The sequence below is a fragment of the Coloeus monedula genome (assembly GCF_965178545.1).
Source record: "Coloeus monedula genome assembly, chromosome: Z".
Lineage (NCBI taxonomy): Eukaryota > Metazoa > Chordata > Aves > Passeriformes > Corvidae > Coloeus > Coloeus monedula.
Genome location: NC_138822.1, coordinates 15,459,957 through 15,475,542, shown reverse-complemented (window position 1 = coordinate 15,475,542; position 15,586 = coordinate 15,459,957). Strand labels below are relative to the sequence as shown.

Below are 15,586 nucleotides of genomic sequence, written 5' to 3'. Positions count from 1 at the left end.
GGTTGTTTAAAGTAACTCTTCATTGTTTTATTGCAGATACGTATTTGGGCTCGGAAAGAGGCAGTTAAAAATGGGTATGTAGACTACGCTTTAAATATCACGGGCCCAATATTTTCATTTCTGGAAGACGTACTTAATATCAGCTACCCTCTGCCAAAGACAGGTGAGATGACTTATTTTCTGAAATGGATCAGAAATGGCTGCTGATGGTTCACAGAAACAATGGGGTTTTTTGCAGTATTCTCCTTTTATAGCTTACCACACTCATGGAGAAAAAACCCTAAACTTTAAATCACTTTGAATTATCTTTTCTGTGTCATGGCTTCTATCAACCTGTAATGCAGCACTCTTATCTTCACATTCCACTCATTCTTTTAAATAATATTTTCCTAATAAAGGGGCTGATGGGACAACAAAGTGCATAGAAAGGAGTAGTTCAGTAACATGGTTGTTTTTGGGATGCATAGATCATAACACACAAGGATGTTGTAGTCCCATGTCCTCCTCATAAATCCACGCCGCCTGTAGCCTGTGTCCCTGCAAGGCATTCCTTGCTTTCTTCAGTATGTTCTTGTCTTACCTGTGAGTTTGGTGTATGTTCCTGCACATTCCTCCCCAGAAAAGCCGGGAGGATTACCCTGCAGAAAAACATTGTTTCTACTTAAAATGGACATTAGGTAAGTTGGTTCAGTTAAACTTCGGTCAAGAAAAAGGATGCCACCATGTAGTTTCACTGTACAGTTTGTTTGCTACTTGTATTTGGATTCCCAAGAGTTTCATCATGAATATTATAGGAAAATGGGTAGAACATTGAGAACACAGAAAGCAGTTCTTGTTTAGAATGGACTTTGGACCAGCCAATGATTTTAGCAGATTGCAGGACTGGGGGAAAGGAATTTCCTTCAGTCTGTTGATTTGTCAAATCTGTATTTTGTCAATTTAAAGAAATAAATGTTAATCTGTGTAAATTTATTATCTCCCAGTATATTTCAAATAACTTGCAGAATTACTCACTACACTTCTTTCAGAAAATGCAATAGATGCAGTCTTCACTCTTTAAATTTTCCTGTCTTAATGATTTTACAAGCTAGATTATTCTGTTTCATGCTTGTGTTCTTCTGTTTAGCAGCAATGTCAGTACATTAATAATATGAAACTATTACACAATTGAAGTAGAGGAACGGTATTGTAGAATTCCTGTTAGGTAGGATTTCAGTTTCAGAGAGGGCTGTAATACCATTACAATCCTCATTGTAATGCCATGCAATATCCCCCAGATTTCCCAGCATCTTTATTTGAAGTTTTGCTTAAAAAATAGATTAGACCAACCAAGAGTGCCTCCTTGTAAATGCTAGGGATTTCTATTGCAAACTCGAAATGTGAAATTAAGAATAAAAAAATTTAAACCCAGGGATTTTTAAGGGTTTGTCTACACCTTATCTAAATGCAGTTGTAAGTGAGGTCTCTTGCCCCAAGGCTGGATGAGGGCTGACTCACCAAAAGCAAAATACCTTTACTGTAAACTCAAGGCAATAATCCCAGCTGAGATGCAGCCTGCCTGTGATGGGATTCAGCACCATGTTTGCATTAATTGCCTGGTTTTTGGACTGCAGCTTTCTTGTGGTCAGCTGCTTTGGAATACAAGCTTGTGTCTGCTTATAAATGTTCTGTATACCTTTTCCAAATTTTGATCTTTGCTGCTGACTTTAAACAGTATACCTTTCCTTGAGACCATGATGTTTTGTCCAGCTCTCACATTTCAACTGGAAGCTAATCTCTGTGCATAAGGCAGAAGGGCAGTACAGAGGTGACAGTCTTACTGTGTAAATAAAGAGATGTTTCTAAGGAGCCTTTCAAACAAGAGTGGAAAAGAACTCACACAGCTGAAAGAGCATAGCTTCTTTTTTATCAGTTGCTATGCTGAAGAAAAAGGTAACACAGGAGAAACTCACAGAGAAAGATTTCTGATAGCCAGCAGTGAATATATTCTCTTCTAATGTTAATTTTCATTCTGAACATTTGTATGTGGAAGATACAGTACAGATCTGGGCTTTGTGGGAGTTTATTATGGGGCTTCCTGAAAGAATGGCATCATAGGTGAAAAGCATGACAAGAAGAAATTTCAGTGACCATTTCCAAGTGTTGCTGTAGTACCACAAAGAACCACTACAATGTAGTTTCCTTCAACGGGGTGCTGAGCCAGTGTGAGCATTAAAATCATGTGAGCATTTTATTTATGAAAATATTTAAGATACCTTTTTAAAAATTTTTGTCTGTTTGAATCAATTTAGATCTGGTTGCACTGCCTGATTTTGGAGCAGGTGGTATGGAAAACTGGGGGCTAATGATTTTCCAAGAAGCATCATTGATGAACCTCCCAAGTGATGAATTTACAAGCAGGAAGGCAATGATTGCCTTAGTTGTGTCACATGAATTAGGACACCAGGCATGTGGTAAAAAATTCTGTACATTTATTTGCCTATGACATTGTTTCATTGTGGTTGCTGATGATGCAGTTACTGATTGGTAGAAGCAAAATAATTACTTAACAGTAGAGGGTGTGAGCACTAGAGCACTAAAAGCCTATTTGAGCATATGTTCTGCTGATAAAGTAATGTTAAAAGTAGGTTCTGTCATATTACAGACAGCATACTGATAGTACAGGATTCATTGATACAAAACTCTTAATGGGATACCTTTTTCTTACACAGTACTTGAATGCCATGTGAGAAGATAGGCTAGGGATGTAGGGATGACAGTACTCTCTCTACACAATAAACTTAGTACTTTGGTAAGACACTCAGTGGAGTTCATCAGTATTCTTTTGTAGTGGCAGTGCATGTACTTTCAGCAAAAGGCATTTGTTTTTCTGCAAGAAAAAGTATTTTTAGTATTTTTAGTGCAGGCCAATGAAATAAATGTCAGTGCTTAACTAAACTATTTTACAAAAAAGTTGTAGTTCAAGTTTTGAAGAAATAAAATTTAGCAAATAAAATATAAATCCAGAAATGATCAGGTTTTTAAAACTGCCAGATATGAGTACACAGCAGCTGTTTTGGAAGTTTTATACTTGCCCAGAGAAGGATTTGCTGGTTTTGGAAATGGTTATTTCCCCAGTGTTGTGTGTCATTCCTCTGACAATTTCACTTTGTTGAGAACGTGCAAAGATGATTTTGTAATTGCTTGATAAATGCCCTACTTCTAATCATAGGCTGATATGACATTTTAGATATTTAAGTTATATTGAGAAGTGTTTAAAATTAAATACTCTGAGAGAATGACATAATGCACTGAGATTGACACTCATGGTATGAAATTGTAGATTAAGCAATTTAAAAATAACTGCCCTGAACTTCTGACTTTTTCTAAAGTACATCTGTTTCTACTGGATTTTCACTATTTGAAGGAATATTCAGCATTTTATTCAATTTACATGTAGACATTAAATAAAGTTACTTCAGCCTATGTATGTGTGTTTAAAAACAGTACTATGTGTGTGCAAAAAAGTGAAAACAGCACTCCAATGAGATTTTGAGATATTTTTTCTTCCTATTTAAGTGGTTTGGAAATCTGGTTACAATGAACTGGTGGAATGATCTGTGGCTTAATGAGGGCCTGGCATCTTACTTTGAGTACCTGGGAGCTACCTTTGTTGAACCGAAGCTTTCACTGGTAAGCACTAACACTTAGTAGCAAAGTTCCATCATACACAAAGGAAAGGAAGGTGCAGGAGATGGAAGTTAATTCAACAGTGCCATTACAAACTTAACTTCTGTGAGAACGACCAATAGGTCTTGATTCTTTCCTTGTAGGCCTCCATCTGTGGGGAGACCATGATCATATCCAGCTCTCTACAGTTGATGCAGAGGACAGATGGGCAGCTGGGATTCTGCAGTGGCAAGGAGTTGGTGTTTTGCCCTAGATCTGTCGTGTAGCAAACTCAGATTTCTCTCCTGGGTCCTGCTCTAGCTGATGGTTTTCGTCCTCGCTTGCCAAACTCTTTTCTAATTATGCCAGTCCTCAGGTATCTTTACCAGGCAGAGATTAAGCTGGGTCATTTTCAGTCTGCTTACCGCACTGGGTCCCTGAATGTCTGGTTGTGGATAAGACAAATACAATGCACATAGCTAATCCAACAGCAGGGTGAAATTCCTTCCCATTCTGCCCAAATGGGAATAAGTGTAAATCCCATCGTATATTAGAAGACTCCATCCATTGTTAAACTCAGAGATAGATGGATATGAGCTGCTAATTGCAGCCATGAGATGAGGTACACTTGCCCATGCAGTCTTAAATGTCTGTACATGGTGCCATCAGCTTCTGAAGGAAGGAAGAGCCTTTAGTCTGGGCAGACCTGTGACTGCAGTTACTGCAGGCTGCTTTTTATTTGGCTAAGTTGAAATACTGTTTGTCAATTTCCTTTTCTCATTCACCAAAGCACTTAATTACACTCTTGATTGGAAACTAATAAAGGCATGCCAAACAAATTCTGTCAGAAGGATTTCTAGGTCATGTGATGAGGTTACCTTCTGCTTTGAACTTCTACAACAGCTCACTTTATTGTCTGCAATGCAGTGTTTTAATATCACTGAAAAGTGTAATTTAAACAGCTTTCCTGTCTAAAAATCAGCAGTTGTTGTTTGTGTCCATAAAGTAAATGTTATTACTGGTTAATAATTCTATTTGATATATTGCAGTTAGGTAATGTGCCTTGGCAATGCAGAATTAATCACACAGGTGTGAGAATATAGGTCTGTCTTGCACAGTTTTGTGGGTCATAAATGTTCACAGAGTCACAGAGTGGCTGAGGTTAGAAGGGATATTTAGAGGTCACCTTGTCCAGCTTCCCTACACAAGCAACACCACACAAGTGCCAATTGCCCAAGACTATGCCCAGACAGCTTTTGAATGTCTCCAAGGATGGAGGCTCCATAACCTCTCAGGGCAACCTCTGGAAATGCTCAGTCACCTTCACAGTGACAACGTGTTTTCTGGTGTTCAGAGAGAACCTCCTGTGTTTCAGTGTGTGCCCATTGCCTCTGGCCCTGTCACTGGGCACCACTGGAAAAGCCTGGTTTTGTCCTCTGCTTAGCCTTCCTTCAGGTAGATACACTGATGAGATCCCTCTGAGCCCTCTCATCCCCAGGCTGAGCAGTTCCAGCTCTCTCACCCGGTTCTTAGAGGAGAGGTGCTCCAGTCCCTTCTCTGAGCTCTTGACCATAGTAGGTGACATTTACTCCTGAGGAGCCATTTTCCCTCCCTATTTCTCACTGGGTGAAAGCAGAAATGCCTCATAGCTAAACCTTGGTACCTTCATTTAGGTTACTGCTCAGGGTTCCAGCAGAAGAAACAGGGAATTTAGGAGGAAAATGCTGCCGTACTCATGGCAGAAGTAAATGAAACACAGGCTTTCAGTTTTCAGGATATGTTCCTTTGCTGTTTAATATAGTTGACTTATTTTTGCCTGAGGATTACATTGTAACTGACTGTCAGGCCCAAAACCACAGTACTTCGAAGATGTAAAATTTTCACTGATCACTGATGTTGCCTGTGGAAAATGTTAGGATCAGGTATATGGTCCCTTGTACTTCATAAGAAATTTAGGGAGTGGGAGGGTTCACTTGTAGACAAATGATCCATAATAGTGCTTTTTCCATAATCCTCATTCTCTCCAGGGAATTAGTACCTTCATTGTTCATCTAACTTAGATTTGTTTTCTTCTTGCAGGATAAAATCTTTTATGTTCATGTCGTTCAACCTGTCTTAAGGGAAGACAGTGAAATAGTTCGATCACTGTCAGAGAGTGAAGATAAGATCAAAGGATCATTTTCTTTAATGTCTCTGTTTGACAACATCACATATAGCAAGGTAAAAGAATAGAAAATTCTTCCTGTTTCTTGCAGATTCTAAACTAATGGTACAAGGTAGGTTTGGGAGGAACTGCTGAACAAAACTGTTTTGTCATTCAAAATGTGTTTCTGCGGCACACATGAATTTATTGAGTGTTGCAAATCTACTTGGCTCTGAAGGAAGTACTGAAAATATTTTTTACCTCTGTGAAATATGAAGTGTGGGTGTAGACCAACTAGCATCTCTGGAATATCTGAAAAAAATATTGCAACAGTAATTGCAATAATAATTCATTTTTTCTCATACCTTTTTTTTTTTCTACTCCAGGGGGCTTCTATAACCTGGATGCTTTCTGGTTTCCTGACTGAAAAGTTGTTCATCAGAGCGCTTACTGTAAGTTTGAAAAAACAACCCCTTCATCTTGATTTATAAGCTTGAAAATGTCAGTTGTACAAATTGTTTGCCTTGCTAGTGGTTGCATTGAACCTTCATGAATTCTGATGCTTCTCTTTGTTTCCACACAGTCGTATCTGAAAGAATTTTCCTTCTCAAATGCTAATCAAGATGATCTCTGGACCCACATCCAGATGGTACTCATTTTATGTCTCTAGTATTCTTTCTCTGGTGTTTGGCACAGTCCCAATTTAAGGCATAAACTATTTGTAGAAGACTGCACTGGAATGTGGCTATGTGTAGCACAGTCTTTCTCCTGCATAAAATTTGCTTTACTGGTTTTCTCAGCTAATGTCTTCTCAAGTGTTTATTTGGCTACTTTGCTGCACCTGAGATCCGTAGAACTAAGTACAAGGAGTAGAGAGATGAGATGGGAAATCAGGACCAGGCAAAGTTTTGGGTTTCGTGGTTATTACATAAGCCTACATGAAATTGCACAGCCTATTGTTCTGGAGCTTAAGTTTTGCCAGATCAGAGTGTGTGATGCCTCGGGCTTGATGATCAAAGATGCTGGTATGTCACAGATCCAGCAAAGTCTATATCCAGGGCAGTAGCTCAGCATTTCATCCTTCAATGGTTTTGGCAGAAATCTGACTAAGGAAACAGATGCTAATATTAGGTTTATTTTTTTTAAAAAATCCACCTTCCTGGTCCTCTAAAGAAGGCTTCTGTTGTGTTGCAGACTCTGTCTTAAGAATGGGAGTGCTAGAATTTCAGATATGCAAGGTTGTAATGTTTTAAGCCAGTGAAGACTGTACCAGTTCACACTGGTTGAGACTCCAGCTTAATGTTTTTCTATTTGTCTTCACTAATTCAGTGTGTTTATTAGGTCACTTAAAAATCTTTGTGTTCCATCAGTTTTATTTGAATGAAATTAATGCATCAAGTCTGTCATAGCCATAGAGATGTGTAAGTACATTAACACTAAAAAGGGAAAATTTAGCGGTCAGGCTTTAGAATGAGAAATGTCATTTCAGTATTTCATAATTCCTGAGAGAGGCTTATGCCTGTATTATGTCTTTATTATAATGTCAATAACGTTTTTTCGACTTTAGTTACATTGATTTTTTGCATGAGTCAAAGACCAGCAAGCTGCTAAGCAGATTTTTTCTCTACTGTGTTAGAATAGCTCCCAGAGATTCACTGAAGCAATATCAGTAAGTACCTGTTCATCATAAATATTTCTAATTCCTCTTTCTCTTGCAGGTCGTAGATGGACAGGATGAAGTTCAGTTGCCAGCATCTGTAAAGCAAATAATGGATTCCTGGACATGCCAAAATGGGTTTCCAGTTTTAACTTTAAATCTAACTACTGGAACAATCAGACAGGAACAATTTTTTAATAAAAAGAATAGAAAGAATACTGATTCTTACAAGTATGTTTAGCTTGTGGTTTTATTGTATGTTTATACCCTACTTTTTACAGGAAGCTCTTCAGTTATGACAACATATTTTGACCATCTGATTTTTTAACTTGTGGTTTTTTTCTTGTTATGAACAGTCAAGTATAATCTGTTTGAGACTGGACTTTGCAATTGTTCTGCAAACTCTGCTTGTTTTGCCAAAAAATTGCTTTCCTCTGGAATAGTGACTTTTCCAGCCACATAAGAATAAAGACAGACTTCGGCGATGAGTGTGTTGCAGGGAGGATTTTTGCCTGGTGTTTTCGTCTTTTCTCATCCCTCAGGTCTACAGACTGGGGACCTGGATGAACCATGCTTAGCTTCTTTCCAGTGCACATATTTCCAGTCTCTTCTGCCTGGCAAGGAAAAGAGGGCTGTATTTAAATAAATAAATGACCCCTTTCTGAGAGACTGCTGATACCTGAACAACAGTTTTAAGTTATTGTCAGCAAGCATTGCTGAGTGCCTGGGGCTTTTGAAAACTGTGCTGCTTACTCAGATGCCTGAAAATGGTGATAGAAGTAGCTGCCTTTTGTCACCCACTTTGGAAACTCCTGGCTAGGGTTTGAAAATTCATGAAGGAGCAGTTGACATGAGTTTTGGGGTGCATAGATGGAGCCCATGAGATGAGTTGCCATGTGTGGAAGAAGTGTAAAGGAGAGCAAAATCCAAAGCAGTTTTTTTCTTAGAAGTTACTGCTGGTAATACAAACAGGCAAAAGGAATTTTGACAAGAGCCACAGGGTCCTTTGCTTCCAAGGAATTGCAAAACATTAAGCCATTCGATATTCTTGCTTAGCTCAGATAAGGAATTCCGAGTTACAAATGTGAAGTCCTTTACAGTTAGCAAGCACAAATTACCATGTGAATGTAAGAAAGCCCAGGACATGTATTACAGAATTTTTCAGGTGTTTGAAGCTTTCATCTCTTTTACCAGAAAGGAGTTTTACATTCCCTCAGAAAATAAATTACAGTTGTCAGAATTACAGTTGTAATTACAGTTGTATTACCTGAGACCTTTTTTCAGTAGATGCCCTTCTGAAAAGTAGCTTTAAGTTCTCCAGAAGCAGGGTTAAGTGTAATAAGTGACGAGGATAAAATTACTGCCTGGAGAAGGAAAGACAGCACAGAGAGACAATGGTGTTTAAACACCTAGCACTGAACAATATTCTTGATATGAGTGCCTTTTTAAAGCCATGCTAAAACTCCCTTTTGGAGAAGATAAATGCTGATCCAACAGAAATACCATTATCTGATGAGGTTGCATGCATCAGAGAGAAGGTAGATGGATATTCTTGCAAGACAGAACTAATCTGCACTGTAGTTTAGCATCAGCTAAGGGGGATTTTTAAGTATAAGAACTTTAATCATAACCTTTTTTTTTGTTAAGTAACACCTGGATTATTCCTATTTCTTGGATGAGAAATGGATCATCACAACCCTTAACCTGGCTAGATAAAAGCAGCAGTAAGTAATGTATTTGTTTGCACATGCTAAAACCAAACTGATGAAAACACTCAAAAGTCTTCTAAAAACAGAAGGTATATTTGAATTGAATAGGGGAGATAAATCTTTAATACAGAAATTTCTGTGTTTATCCATGGTAAAGATTTTGTGTTACTATAGCAGTAGGTTTTTTATTATGTCCATTTAATGTTCTTTTCTATGTTGCATCAAACTTCAGTGTAAGCTTGAGTTTTTAATAATATGGTACAACACACATTATGAGTAGAGATTTCCACAGAAATTTTTATTTTGTAATTTTTTTACACAAATCCAAACTCTTAAGTCCTCATGCTTCTGTATTATTCTTACCCCAACAGATCTCATTGATGTTAACACCCGCTTTTGAGTATAGATAGGATCTCATTTCTGGTGAAATACCAGAAAATTATCAGCTCAAGCAGTAGGTACAAGACTGAAAAAATTAACACTGGCTGTGGGAAGCGACCCAACATTGTTAATATCTGTAACAACAGAAATTAATGTTTTCAACAACATTTAATTTTTTATGCAAATTAAATGAAAAAATACTTTTAGCAAAAGAATATGATTTTTAAAAGTTTTAAAGTCTTATAATAGAAAGTTATTTTATGGACATCTCCAACCAAATAAAAAACTCAGTTATTTCTAAACTCAGTGTTTTCCAATAATCAGCTATATTTTTTTGAGGAAGAAGTGTAATCGTTAGAATGTGGTAATCATTTTTCTTTGGCAAGTCAGCCATGTATCAGGTTTTAGATGAGCCAAAAGAAGATGCAGAGACTAATGCAATGGAATGTTTAAGAGCAAATCTTCGATATGCTGTGCATATTGCAGCTCTCCACCCTCTGTTTGCATTGGTTAAAAGTTACTTCCTCTCTTTTTCAGGCAGTAAGATAGCTTGAGTGATCATTAATTCGACTGTATACACGGCAAATAAGAAAAACTAGATGTATATTCCTCTGAATACAGGATGAATCCTGCAGTACTTGCTCTGTCTGAACGTTGGAGTCTCAGTCCTCTGTTCAGAGTAAAGCACTGATGGGTGTAGACTACTCAGCCAGTACTGGCCTACTGTCTTAAGAGAGTTTGCCTTCTCAAATCAGGATGTGAAAACAGCATTTGAATGCTCTTCTGATGAGGCAGCTGAGAGCCTTCAAGGCTGCCCTGGCTCCTTCAATGCACAGTAGGCTATCAGGAGCAGTCAATCAGACAAGAACACGTGAATAAGTGAGATGGACTGCAGGAGGAAGCCATTAGTGAATGATGTAGCTCAAAAGGACTGTGGGGACTATCTTCTTGAAAATCAGCATTTTCAATTACTTGTCTCTGTTAAACTGACCAGGTATTTTTTCTTGATCTCCATTTATCTGAATATTGGTAGGTGGTCAGTTCTTCTGTAAGGTGCTGAGCACTGTGTTTTAGAGCTGGGAGCAGCAGGTGTGCTGTGGGTGCATTCCCTACAGCAGGCGTGGGAGGGTATTGCTCCTCATCCTGAGACTTGACTCTTGGGTAAACTTTCTGAACTCTTGCAGCTGCCTTTAAGCTAGAGGGTAGGAGCAAAGTGGGTCTTCAGCCTACCCCTTAGAATCTCAAGGTGCTTAGTACCTGAGAAGTCAGTGGATGTTGAAGTCATTCTGCTGTTCAGAGCAGAGATCACAAGTGCACTGTGCTTTTGGGGGATTTTTTTGAGTCCAGCCTCAAACTTGTGTCTCAGATCTCAGAGGAGCTCCAAGTCCATTGTTTATAAATGCAAGAGAAGAGCAGTGCATGGAAACAAAATGATACATTCTAATGTCACTTTACAGAAATGTTTCCTGAAATGCAAGTATCAGAGTCAGAATATGACTGGATCTTGCTAAATGTAAATTTAAGTGGATACTACAGAGTGAACTATGACCAATTAAACTTGAAGAGATTAGCACGCTTGCTTGAAACTGATCCAAAGGTAAGATCATGTTTGTTTTCTCAAGCTTATGAGCAGACTCTTTCCATGTATTTTTTTCTTGCAGTTTTTACCTGGAATCACATTGATGAAAACCTGGAATTATGACAAACTCATTGTTGCACCACTAAAGTCACTATCTTTTTGTAGTGGAAGATGACAGGCCTGAACAGTTTCATATAAGCATGAAAAATAACTTTACATTACAGTCTGTCTTGAAATTTTGTTAACAGCTTGTGGTTTTCCCAAACTCTTTAAATCTGGCTCAAGGAGCTTTCAGTGTGAATGTGTGACTGAACTTTATCTGGTATAAGGCATTATAACCATGAAAAGGGAAAGTTGTGAGAAAGCTTTTTATTTCCACATTTTGTCAAACCACAATATTTTTGCCCATGGAATTAAAAAAAATCTGACTTTTTTGGGTGGTTTTTTGTTGTTGTTTTGGTCGGTTGGGGTTTTTTGAATTTTTTTGTTTGGTTTTGGTTTTTTGTGGAGAATTTTCCTAGAAGTTCAAATCAATTCTACTTGGGCTCTTTCAGTCCTCTGTAGACACTGACTTAGAGTAAATTTCATCCCACCTTTGACTTGCCATAGCCTGAACTGAAGGTGAAAGTGGTACAGAACAACCGTGACTCTATATGGGGTGTAATGGTTTCCAGTGTTGCCTAATCCTACAGTGAGCCAGAGGCTCCAGCAGTGGTGTCAGCTCATCGGTTTTTGTAACAAAAGTCAGTTCATTGCTTTGGTAACTGAGAAAATTTAACCTTTCAATATAATAGTAATCAGTGCAGTCAGCTTTCTCTAGAGAGTCGGGACATGAGGCTGATCAGAGCACATTAAACCTTCCTACATCACACTGGCTTCATTTCTTCTAGGCTTTTTTCTTTCACAGCAAACCTACATCATCAGGAAATTGTGTATGGGCTGACTTGGGTCCACTTTTTGGCACCATACAGTGCTGCAAAGATGTAACTATGGGCTGGACAGGAGGTGCAGGAATAATCTACTAACTGTAGGTTTGGTCACACTCAAACAAGACAGGTTCACAAGTCAAATGGGTAATTAAATGCAACATAAGAAGTTCTTTTGGATTGATGGGACAAATGCATTAACTGCAGAATAGCTATGGAGTGCACTAACAACAGGATTGCAATCACAAAGTTAATTTCTTGAGTGAAAACCTTCAGCGTGGTCAAGAGCGCAAGCCTTACCATAAAGGATCCCTTCTGGGGAGGGTGAGGAGGACAAACACATAGATCTGTGCCCACAATTTTGTGTCAAACTCTCGTAACTGCCAGTTATGTACAAAATCAGGGTGCATTTTATGCCTTATTGACCACAATTGTGCAAAGTGCTGCAGGTGGCACTGGGGTCGAACCATCTGTTCTTTGTGGTAATGCTTCTTGGTAGGAAGTGTTCTGGGTAGCAGTTGTGCAAAGCCATCCATTCCTTGTGGTCGTGCTCTATGTAATATATCTTAGTATCAAGAGGTGGAACAAGAATATGCAGCTTCCACCCAGCTTCACGTTCCTCCCTGGTGGGTGTCAGCCCAAGCCACCTGACCTCTGTCTGGTTTCAGCATTGCATGTTCAGATTTGCATTTCTGCACTGCTTCATGGTTCCAGCAGTCAGAGGGAGTGTTTGCTCCAGCAGTGACCAAACTGCAGAGGCATGGCATAGGGAGGAGACAAGGAGGATGGCAGTCCTCTCACAAGAGCATGAGCTGTGGGCAGAGGTACACTGGTGCATGGCTGTGCCTCGGTCATTTATTTCATGGCAGCGCTAGACACTCTGCTCTGCACTGGGTACAGATTCCGTATTTAAGCCTCAAAAGGAAAAAAAAATGTACCAAAATTATGTAACTAGGGTATTTTTAGGACATGTGGCATTTCAATATTTTGTTTTAATTACAGCATGCAAATAAGAGGGGTCTTGAAATTCTCTGGTTAATGTACTGTAGTTATATGTTTATAGACAACATAATATATAACTATATCATGTAGTTCTGTGTATAGATATATAAAAACATCCCGTAAAGCATATAAATAATTTCAGCTTAAAAGGCAGGATCCATTTCACAATGTTTTGTAGGCTATTTTGATTTAGAAAACCTGTTAGGGATCCTTCTGAAATATAGTAAAGCTTTTTGTAAACTCCTAATGACATGTTTAAATCTATTAATATTACATGAATGCCTTCTGCAGGCCATTCCCGCTGTCAGCAGGTTCCAGCTGATAGATGATGTTTTTGCATTGACAGAGTAAGTATGTTTCCAATATGTTACAGAAAATTATTAAATTATATGATCAACTCAAGATTGCTACTTCTGCTTCCTTCATTCCTACCTATGTGTGCTCGTAAGAATTACTGCTTTGACAAAATGGTGGGAAAGTTACTTAATCCCTTCTTTTGTCAGTGCTGAGTGATTTACCTCAAAATTTCTTTTAACTTTTGTTCCAGCTCCTGGGAAATTATTTTAAATAGTGGCACTGCCATGAGTTCTTTAGGGATTAACCTGTATTTGTCTTAAGGGAAAAAAAAGTTTCCAAATGAAGGTTCTGATATTCCTTCATTTATCCTGGACTATCTCAGCTACGCTGTACTGCATCACTCAAAACCACCTTAATTTCTCTTGCTGAGTCACGACTTGGTTGTTCAGGTCCGTGGTTCTAGAGTGGTCAAGTAGTACTGTAGGGAGCTGAAAAAGCATCAAATGTGTCTGTGCCTCACATGTACCAGAGGTCCCAAAAGCATCAGACACCTATGACGACGATGTCCCTATGATGAGGGACCTCAGGGATGATGTGGCCAAAGCACACTGCCCTGCTTCAGGGCCTGTGGAAGTACCTCTGAGAGGAGGAAGTAAAAAATTCCTATTCCTCCTCCCATACAAACGTCCTTTTTCATCACAGAGCTCAAAACTAGTAGTTAATAAGGAATGTAACTGTGAAGTATAGAACTGTGCTGCTATATAAGTACACCAAAAATATTTTTTTTCTGGAGGAAAGGGGCTCGAAGTGGAATTTTATTGTGAAAAAATGGATTTCATGCTTATTCCACACTGAGGGCAGAAACGCTGTGCTGAAGTAGTTAATTCCACACATAGTATGCATGTGAATTAAATTGTTTGATTTTTATAATAATGTATATTCCACAGAAGAACATATAATGAAAGTAAGTTGTTTCATAATAAAAATAAAATTGTATTATAACTAAAACAGTGCTTTTGTTCTTAATTTTGTTCCAGTGGGACTGACACATGCTGTCAATGTGCTTGTACCGTATCCTGCAGACACAAGCAGATACAGTGTGCATACTGCCACGCTTACTGCCATGATTGTCCTATTACTTTGATAGTGGCACTGTGCTCTTTAATAGATGTTTTGAGAGTTAAGATCCTAAAATCACCATTTATTTATATTTATTTTATTTTTTCCAATGTCTTTTCCCGCCTACTTTCCATACGGTATCCTGATGTCTTATTGTCTGTTTCATAAAAAAACCAGATATTCGTGGTAGATAATTAATGTGAATAAGTATGCTAAAATGTGTGTGGGTTTTTTGTTTTGTTTTGGTTTTTTTTACATAGCTTTGGATATGTTCCAATTGAAACAGCACTTGAACTAACAAAATACCTTGCCAAAGAAGATGAACTCTTCATATGGAATGTGGTATTGTTAAACCTAATACCTGATAATTTGGAAAGTACACTGAAGAACTATGAAGTATATCCACTTTTAAAGGTATGACCATTTTGTTAGTTAGCAAAGATACTAGACCATGCAAATACGTCAGTCTAAAATTAATGCTTTTTAAATTCTCAAGAATGTAGTGGTGAGTATGATGGGTCAGAGTTCTTGTCATTCCTTTTGTATGACTTTATCAACTTTTTTTTTTAATAAGAGGAGGAACTTAATTATACATATTAGTCAATGATAAGTCTCATTGAATCTTCAGTTATTCTTATCGAAAAGCAGAAATACATTCACATTCTTCACATTAAGCTTCATCCTTGGTTTTTTGAAACTGCAAATCTGGAAAATACAGCTATCAGTCAGCAGTAAGTGAAAAGACCAACACTGCTATATACAAAAGGCATACAGTATATATGTGCTCTGTGCTTTGTGCTCCCTTTCCATTCATATTCGTGGAGTGAAAGAAGGAATTGGGTGTAGATACTAACTGAAATTATTCTCTCCCACATTTGACTTACCTGAGATAATACTGTCAGATTTATTTCCTTGACTTCTATTTGAAGATTTCACTTATGTTTAAAATAAATACAGTCACACAGTATTAGTTCTCTTAAGTTCTAGAAAGTAAAGGTATGTGAAAATAAGTGAGAAGAACAAAGTATTTCCAGCTGAGAAGGGTTTTTTCCTGTTTTTCTTAGAATTTGTGTTCTTTCATAATAAGTTGAAAGGTCCTAGTGATGTGAAATGGTAATGTGCCAG

General features: G+C 38.1%; 1 protein-coding gene across 1 annotated transcript in view; it reads left to right on the top strand.

Annotated features, from left to right (window-relative positions):
- LVRN (laeverin) overlaps positions 1-15,586 on the top strand; it is a gene marked incomplete at its 5' end in the record, with an annotated part of 35,976 nt that overhangs the window by 9,648 nt on the left and 10,742 nt on the right. The window contains 11 exons of the mRNA XM_082301416.1: positions 37-163; positions 2,292-2,446; positions 3,559-3,672; positions 5,728-5,868; positions 6,178-6,243; positions 6,375-6,440; positions 7,510-7,679; positions 9,096-9,172; positions 10,996-11,135; positions 13,337-13,392; positions 14,722-14,875. Coding sequence (XP_082157542.1) covers positions 37-163; positions 2,292-2,446; positions 3,559-3,672; positions 5,728-5,868; positions 6,178-6,243; positions 6,375-6,440; positions 7,510-7,679; positions 9,096-9,172; positions 10,996-11,135; positions 13,337-13,392; positions 14,722-14,875 — 1,266 coding nt within the window. The remainder of the gene's footprint in view (positions 1-36; positions 164-2,291; positions 2,447-3,558; positions 3,673-5,727; positions 5,869-6,177; positions 6,244-6,374; positions 6,441-7,509; positions 7,680-9,095; positions 9,173-10,995; positions 11,136-13,336; positions 13,393-14,721; positions 14,876-15,586) is intronic.